General features: G+C 36.7%; 1 protein-coding gene across 1 annotated transcript in view; it reads left to right on the top strand.

The window, feature by feature from the left end:
• The first annotated feature begins 5,132 nt into the window (after positions 1-5,132).
• The window catches only part of nrn1a (neuritin 1a), a 5,004-nt gene continuing 426 nt past the window's right edge, over positions 5,133-9,710 (top strand). Inside the window, exons 1-2 of the mRNA XM_084399228.1 lie at positions 5,133-5,519; positions 8,083-8,227. Of these exons, the coding sequence (XP_084255354.1) occupies positions 5,465-5,519; positions 8,083-8,227 (200 nt within the window). The 5' untranslated portion in view covers positions 5,133-5,464. The remainder of the gene's footprint in view (positions 5,520-8,082; positions 8,228-9,710) is intronic.

The following is a 9,710-nucleotide window of genomic DNA, read 5'->3' as shown; positions in this document are numbered from 1 at the left end:
GATTTATTTGTTATTTATACTGCAAATCTTCATTTAGACATTAACTCCTCACACCATGATATCATGTTCATTCTTTCAGACCACTGTAAAGGACGTATTCATAATGTTATTGACATTCTGGAAAAATCACTCATTTTACTTTATGTATTTCCTAGTGAAACGGTAGAGTGGAACTTCATTTACGGTTACATTCATGCGTTTGGCAAACGCTTTTATTCTAAATGATTTACGTAGCATTTAGCAAACATTTTACATGCACTCCCTGGGAATCAAACCTTGACCTTGGTGTTGCTAACGACATGCTTGAGCAACAAGCTACAAGAATGTACATATAGATCATCCATCATAAATTGATTGGATCATAAAAATGGGTGTAACACCAAAATTGAGCCAGTTTGAAGAGGATGGGGTTGACAAGATTAATTTAACCTGAAAAGATATACTTTAGCTGAAACTAGTGATAGAAGATTGCTTACGCAAATGTAAAATAACACAAACAGTATATCAAAAGCCTAAAGTTACTGACTCAGGAAAGTTTAACGACTGTGAAGGTTTAGGGGTGTTGATGGACTCATTATGCCACCCCTTTAAAATATTGCTTTTTAATTAAACTTACGCACATATAAGTGTTGATAAAAAAGGATGCATAAAGCTAGAATAAATTTTTTTATTTTTTTATGAGAAGAGTTAAAGTAGTTAAAGTTATATTTCAAGGATAACAAAATAATAGCCTACATAAATATAGTATACTTAAAATACAAAAATAATACATAAATAATAAACTATAAGTTAACTTAAAGAAGACTTACAAGTATATTGCAGTATAAAACTACTAAACTAGTAGTTTACTGAGAGTATACTACAAATGTGCTTTTTGTAAGTATTTGACGAGTAAACTATCAGTAGCCTATAACTAGGCCTAAGTTCACTTGTAGTATAGTTGCAGTACAAACGAAAACTTAGTTGAACTAGTTGTGTAGTCAAAGTTTCTACTACTTTTACACTTAAAGACAAGTATACTTAAATGTATATTTTTATATAGTAAAAGTTGCCCGATTTAGTCCCAAGAAGTATTGAAGCAGTAGCTACACTTACAAGTATACTTCTAATACATTGATATACTTAAAAATATAGGCTACTTGAACTTTACTTGAGTATAGACCTTAAGCGCCAGAGAAACGAGGGCGGAGGGCGCCGCCATCTTTAGAATATTGTCTTTTAACTTCCGTTTTTGCGGTCGCTCTATATTTCTATGGCGCTGCTGTCCAGGAGTAATTAGCTTTTAAAGTGGATTTACTTAATGTAAAGTTAACGAAAGTTATCATGAGGACTGTAATGTTTAAAGCAGCTAGATGACTTAACAAATGTCAGTCGACCGGGAAGATTTTAAAACGAACCGTTCATTAATAAACACGCAAAATCGCTGTGAAAATACAGACCGGAAGTCAAAAGACAAAGAGCGCAGCGCTGAAAAGGGGCGGGGCTACATAAGGTCTTATAGCCTACTTAAGAAAATGAACTCAAAGTATTGCCTACTTTCTTTCTTTTTTTGTAAGGGAAGGGTATGAGACGCTGCAGATTGTGACGTTTCCAAACCTTTCATTCAAGATGATTGTAGTTAAAGATGAAATCTAAGCCTATTTTCAAGAACAAAAGGAAAGCTCTTCTGACGCATTCGGTGCCTTACGTCATTCAACTCCACTCCCTCCATAAATGAAACATGCGTTTAGAACTGCACCAATGCTGCTGGAATACCCCCTCTAACTCTCTTCCCCCCTCTCCCCCCGCCCCCACCACCGAATGAGTCACCACGGAAAACCTCTCAAGCTACTGAGTAATTGGATGGGGACAAACACATTAAACAGGGATTCCCTATCCTGTCGAAATGACTGTTCATTTAACTCTGTTTTCATAGGTGCTGCCAATTCACTCAGGAGTTTTTGAGTTTCCCATTAAGACCCGCAGTCTAATATCATTGGTATCAGGCAAAATATGTGCCATTCTTATCAAAGATATCACTATATCCATTACTCTTGTTGCACACCTCCGCCACAAGATGGAGACAAAACATGAATAAAAAAATGCTATTGTTTGGACTGTTATTGCAATCTCTATAAATTAAATCCATGATATTGCATCCCTCCCTGCATTGCAACACACTATGCAGGTTTTTTTTTCTTTTTTTTTTCGCCTGCGTTATGCAACTGCTCGTTTTTTTTTCTCGAAAGGTTTAACGCACGAATCCGCACGAACTATAGGCTACTGCTCATCTAGCTATATGCTCTATGCTATGTGACATGCATGCAGTTTGAAGCTTCACGCGATGTCATATACAGTCCGCCATTCATTTGATCTAATGTTGAATAGTAATCATCTATATAGTCAATGACCAACGAAAATCCGATCAGATTGTAAACTGTCCTCGGGGCATCATCAGTCTCTGGGCTCTGTATAGTCTGGACTCTAAATGAAGTGTCAGGGGACCTAATTACTCAGCATCGAGGAGCACACGGGCTCTACTCACTGCGAGGATTCTCCTCTAGCTAGAATGCCCTATGTAACTTTTTAATATTCTCCTCCTGTAGTCGTGAAGTCTCTGAAAAAAAAAAAAATTTGGTGCGCATCAAAACTCAGTATTCATTGGTTGGCTACAAATTCCGTTGACGTCAGCGGATGAGAACTTTTTTTTATTTTCAGTGATACCGACATCACTACCTTTCTCTCAGTTGTAACGAAACTCATCTCAGCCCATACAAAATGATTTCTCATCCTTCAGATTCCATATCATTTTCAGTAATACCTCCAGATTATAACATACCTTAAGCATTTATACGTCATTTATTGGAATTATATCTAAAAAATAAAATTAAATAAAAAACGGAACATGTATAATGTAGCCTAAAGCAAGATTTTTATATATATTTTTTCCCTTTGACCATCTTTATCAACTTCTTTATGTGTTATTATAGATGGTTATCTATGTTAAAGGATTTTGTATTATAGGGTCAATGACATGACGTGCATATTTTTGTGTCCAAGTGCATTATTTCCTTTTTTAAAGGAAAATTTGATAAATTAATGACATATCACTTTATTCTATGCCTATATACCCTATTTAGTTTGAATACATTTAAATAATACATATTATTTAAACCCCCAAAATGTCAGATGGGGCAACTGTCTGAACAAATGAACAGAAAACTATTTAAAATGGTGTCTTAATAAAAAACTAAATGCTATGGCATCATTTTCTTTTATTCATCAAGATATTCATCTTTTATTATGAATTGAGGAGGTAATAACAGTAAACATGATAATGCATCATCCAGAGGAGCCCGACTGATCCTTGTAGCGGAGTGAAAATGTGTGTAGATTTCTCTCAAATACTGCTGAAAACTGTTCAACTATGGGTAGGTTGGTTCACTTTCCATGTCATCTGGTAACTAGGCCTATATACATACAAAATCAAATTAATTGTGAATTTAAACACTTTGAAATGTAATTTAACAACTGAAACTTGTTTAAACACATTGTTCATGACTCAAAAATAAACATTACTGTTTTTAAAAGATAAAAAAAAGAAAATACTTTTTTTGAAGCTTTATTTGTCAATGACCCATTAACATTAGGCAATGTTCACCACCTTGACACCAAAAATATCTAAATAAAGGGATAGCAGGGCCTAAAAGTAACACAGGCCAAGCGCTAAATGCAAGTAACATCTGCGCTGCAAGTATATGAAACAGTGCCACTCAGCATTTTTATGAATTCTAAGAACATGAACGGGACAGTTGATGGGCCAGCGCTGCATTGTCATGAAAGTTTAAGCCTTGACAAGTTATACTCAAGCACAAAAAGACGCCAAAGGGAACTCATTTCGTTACTTGCCCGCGCACAGAAAGCCGAGTCTCAGACAACTGAGCTCTCTTTCATGTTTTTACAAATTCACACAAAATTATCTAAAAAAAAATAGCAGTATCCTAGTAAACATAGTCAGTTATGTCTTAAGTGAATGTAAAGAGTTGAGAAAGTAAACGCTTATGTACAGTTTCATTATTTTAGATAAGTGACAGCTGCCTAATATTCCTGCTGCTGTCTGTTTTTAATGTTAATCAAACAACAAAGAAGAAAAAAATCACTCACTGCTCTTGACTGAATAACTTCTGTACATTTAATAAGGATGAATTAATAAGGATGTTTAATTTACACAGTGAAGACTATGCAGTTATTTTACATTTGCTTACTTTATTACATTTCTGTTCCGGAAAACTACTGTCAGACCTGAAAAACCTGAAAAGCACTGTTTATTTCATTTTCATTTATTTATGCTTTTGCTTTGCTTTTTGATTATTTGTTTTTATACTACTACTGACTGTTTACTTGTCTTTAATAATGTAATAGCTAGTAAGCTGTGGTATCGAAATTGGAATAGAGAATAGTGCATTTCATTGGAAGCGCCTGTTTTTGCAAAAAACAGTTTCATAGTCAGTAAAAATAGATATTTTCTCAAGTCACCGGCCATTGGCAGGTGTGGCAAAAAGTTTTTTGCCCTGGATATAAGTCTCAGGTGTTAAAAGTGTGAATATTTCTGGGCCGATATATAATTTTCACGATGCACCAAAAATACCCCGTCCATAATCCTCAAAATACTACAGTCTGCTTCGTTTACCTCGTTTCACCTCAGACAGACCTTGATAACCTTGCTGGTGTGTTTAAGTCATAAACAAATCATCAATAACGATTAGCGCTGAGGTAATAAGACTCGAGAAAAAAAACGTGGGCACTTCATTAATCATAGCCTGCTAAATCTGCGCGGGGCAGGATCACATTTCCATAAATGATCCTACAAATCCATAAATTACTGTATATTACACAATGCATCACAGTCATCTCGATTAAAAGGAAGTAGCTATATGGCCTAGGCTAACCAACCTCAAGCAACCCGACTACGAGATATCCATCTATCAAAATTCATCAGTCTAAGCACCCTGGAGCAATGAAGTCTGCACGTGCATTCATATGTGGGTCACGGGTCCACGTGTGAGCTTCATGCAGGAGGGTGTATGCTATAGGTGAGACCACCAGAGAGCAGATATATGTGGACATCTCCGCAATCCCTGAAATACCAGTACAGTGGAGAGGGGGAGAAGAAGGGAAGAGGGCCAGCCCGGTCTAGCGAATGAGAAAATAGAGAAGTGGGGAGTCCGACGGTGAATTTTACGTCAAGCTTGAGATGTGGGCGTGAAGCAGGGAGAGAGAAAAAAACACACACGAGGCATTACCACCTTCTCTTAACAGCGTGCACCATTTCACTTCTCTGCGCCTCGCCGACAGCGGGAAAAACCCAGAGTTTCCGAAGATCTGCATGAACTAAACAGCGATGTTCAGCGCGCAGATTTCACAATCTTTTCCCCTCACAACAATCTAAAATTGTATATACTCCAATGGTTTTTCTGGACGTAGGATGGGATTAACTTTGTCTGGAAGATATATTTCATTGTTTCTTGCTGTTCAAATAGGTAAGTAGATTATTTCTGTCGTAGTGTATTTTGGGATGGGCTGATTTTTCCTTTTTAATCTTGATTTTTTTTTTCATAGATAACTTGACACTTCCAATTCGTAGTTAAGGCTAGTAAAGGGTGCCTGCATTTCGTTATATGCCTATTGGTTGTATATTTGTTGAGTGTATGTTGGTGGATATTTTAATTGCAGTGCTACTGTCCCGACTGCGATTTAAAGGCTTGCCACTGGCAAGAGATCTCTGGGTCTTGTATTTTAAATGCATGACATTGAGGTAATATTGCATTGCCTCTCCTTTCAATGTTGGAGACTGTTCCGAGAAATAAAGCCCCGTAAATCGTATTGGAGCAAGTTGGTGAAAGTATGGGACCGCCCGATCCTCTCCGTGATGAATTATTCAAACCAATATTGAAAAATAATTCGAACAATATCATTTACAATTATATCATTTAATTATAATTTCGCGAAAATTAGTTGGTGTGCAATTGTTGTTTTATAATTTAGCCTAAATGAGAATGCAGGACATGTTCTTGTAATATTGTGCGTTTTTAAATGTATTTCTTGTTAGTGCTGTTGCAGGACTCTGCGATGAAAATATTGTGCATTAGGATGAAATCAGTAGCGATGTAAATTTTTTTGTGAAAAGCTGGTTCCGTTACCTAGATGAACTACATTAATTTGCCATAAACCCCCTCCTGACTTCATTGAACAGATTATGCTTGACACTGACAGGGTCTGGTAAAGTGGTCGTGACTCGTGACCACTAGTACAGTAGGATAGGTGAGTCTATATTAGATGCTCAGTTGTTTCTAAATATAGATCATCGTGCCTACAACGAAATGGTTTAATAATTCACTGTTTGTTCGCAGTGCTGTCTTTTGTGACTGTTAATTCCAGTAAAGCAAACAAAGACATCGAGATTTTAAATATGAAATCATGCATCCCATTAATAAACGGTTTTACATAGCCATCTGTATGAGCATCTTTGTATTTCGCATCATCATATCCGCCATGTTGAGGTCTGAATATTTCAATTATTTTGCTAAAAAATATTTGGATGCACGATACCATATATCAATGCAGCGCATTTATTTTTTCTCGGTATGGTATTTTGTAGGAATATGGTTGTAATGTTGAATATACACGCTTCGTGTTGAAGAAAAGGGCGATCTGTCCGCGATATCACAGTTATAGCTTGATATTTCGTTATGTAAGCTTTCATCTGTGCGGCATTACTCAGTAACACATTTAATCCACTATGTCTGAAATCAATATTATCCTTAATTTAATATAATCATCTTAAGTGTGCAATATTTTGTGTCATTGTTGGATGCGTTTTTTTATTCTGTGGGCGATAAAGAATGCACGAAACGACTGTGCTTCATCTGCATGGCACCAGCCAGAGACTATTTACAGTTTACGAAAAATTAGATACAGAATAACAACCATGATTGCATCTTTATTTTATTTTCGTTTGGTATTTATCGTATTGATTGTAGAATGTAGGAATGCATATAACCAATAGCCTATTAAATAATGTATATGACATGTAATGCCCATAATTCACATATACAACGTATAACAAAAATGTTGGGACATAGGCCTATCATATAATAACTGTAAAATAATTTAGGTAGGCTATACATGCATATAATAGAATACAGGGAAATATAGCATGCACTGTATTTAATAATGGATCATATAGCCTGAAATGGATATAATGCAATTATAGGGCACTTACACACTACATAATGCACATCTTATTACTGTAGTGTATCGACGCAGAATATGTAGGCTACTGCATACAATTTAGGGACACGTATATGCAAAGTAGGCTATTTGATATAATGTAGACTATGGACATATAGGTAGGTGTGTGTGTGCTATACTGTGGTTAATGGGCAGAGGCACGGCCTGATTTGGACAGTGCAACAACTTAATTAATTCAAGATCTCGTTGTTTAACGAACCCGAGAAACCACTGGCGTTTATGGTTCGTTAAGCAAAGGGATCTGGTCAATTGATCAGGTTGTGACTTTCCGGTCCAACATAAAGATCGAAATGAAGTGGGAAGGAAAGCATCCGTGTCCAAATCTTCTCATTTTCCCCCTAATAGATCTGTCATCAAAAAACAGACTCTTTTTGTAGATGTGTAAAAAAAAGGGGAGGGGGAGTACAAATCACTCAGAATGAAAATCTCACCTCACACAAGCCCACACACACCCCACCCTCATGTACACCATTACATCATCGTTTGTCCACGCGCGCCACCCTCATGCTCAACACGCATATTATTCTAGTGAACACACACACACACACACACACACACACACACACTGACAGATGAGCGGAGAACAAAAAATACAACAGCTAATAATTAAAAATCCTGAACAAGCACAGCCTGAGTGTATCGCAACAAATTCAGTTCTACAAAATATGAACGCTATTCGAGTCAGATGATAGAAGTTAACGGGGTTTTTTTTAATCGTTTTTGTTTTATTCTATTTATTTTATTTAAATAGACTGCATTAAAACATTACATTAATCCTTTCTCGTTTTCCAGCCTATCTGCTGCAGGCAGTTCGAGCGGCTGGGAAATGTGAAACAGTGTTCAGAGGTTTCTCCAACTGCCTGCTTCAACTAGGAGACAACATGGCCAACTATCCACAGGAGCTGGACGAGCAGGAAAACCTTAAGACCATCTGCACGTAAGGGAACCACACACACACGCACACACACAACAGATGAAATATACTAGTGTGAGGGTGGGGAGAGAGAGGGAACAGGGGCCAGATGGCACAAGGGGCCCTTGTTTAATTCGACAGCAGAAATAGAGCCGTGCTGCCGCTATATGCGCTATTCACATTTCACCAGTTAATTACAATTAGATGAACCATCTCTACACGCCAAGGCCGAAGGTCAGCATCCATAATTGGATCAGATCTGGCGGTAATGCACGATTATTGTAAGCGATCCGCCCTATAAAACCGGTTCTTTCACAGCCTCGACTGAGAGAATCAAAACGCAACAGTATCTTATTACAGGGACTGGAATTACTCTTCCTTTCTTTCTCCATTTGCCCCCTGAAATTATTGTTTGAACTTCTAAATATAGTCTCCAACCCGATTTTAGATAGCATAATTCAGTTTATAATCATATTTTCGTATTAAACAATATTAGATAGCTATAAAAAGAGATGTGCAAAGCGGTTGACACTGCAATAGCATTTCCATACACACCAAAGCTCCAGCAAAACATTAAAATGTAACACTATTTTTTTTTTCTGACTTGAAAGCATTTCCTTTTGAAATATTATATTTTATTGAATTATATTCTGTTCTGTTCTTCTCTATTCTATTCTATTCTATTCTAATTGGAGCATGGCTACTTGTGACCGTGCGCATGTCCATTTGTAGATGCAGGTTTTAGAATGAGGGTGTGTGTTCCTCCTGAAATAAATGAATAAGTGATGGACTGGAGGAAGGGGGTGGGGCGCAGGAGGGGAGCTGTGTGTGTGTGTGTGTGTGTGTGTGTGTGTGTGTGTGTGTGTGTGTGTGTGTGTGTGTGTGTGTGTGAGAGAGAGAGAGAGAGAGAGAGAGAGAGAGAGAGAGAGATGGGGAGGGCACTAGAAGTCACGTGATATGGAGATTTTCCCTTTGGAGCCGCATTACAACTCGGGTTTCCCTCGTGCCCTCTCTCCTCCTTCACGTGGCTTCATGAAGACATGCAGTTGCCAGAGGGATTCATGCACAAGACTACATGAATTATATTAGAGCTTCTAATAATTATATAGTAAATTGTAGCTATATTTGTTGGTGCAACTTTCTTTTTAAATAGGCCTACTTTTCAAATGCACACAATCAAAACGTCTGACTAATCATATTCAAATGCATGTGAAATTAATGTAGATTTTCTAATAAAATGCGATGCTTAAGTGTTTACTTCATGTTATATCTGTAGTGCTTTAAATACAAATGAAAACGGACGTTCCATTTTATTTACCGAAATTGAGCGTTTTTTAAACTGAAAGCAATGCAAATCCAAAAACTACTTTTCATATATGCCACATGATTTATATATATTAAAAAAAATAATAATAAAAAAAAGATCAAAAGAGAAATATTTCTTTCCACTAGTTTTTGTTTCACTAATTATGACTTTTATAAAATAAAATAAAAATCACACTAATAA

The sequence above is a fragment of the Rutilus rutilus genome (assembly GCF_951802725.1).
Source record: "Rutilus rutilus genome assembly, chromosome: 24".
In the NCBI taxonomy this organism is placed as follows: Eukaryota; Metazoa; Chordata; class Actinopteri; order Cypriniformes; family Leuciscidae; genus Rutilus; species Rutilus rutilus.
The sequence above is the reverse complement of the archived record's forward strand: the minus strand, read 5'-3'. Positions and strand labels throughout refer to the sequence as shown.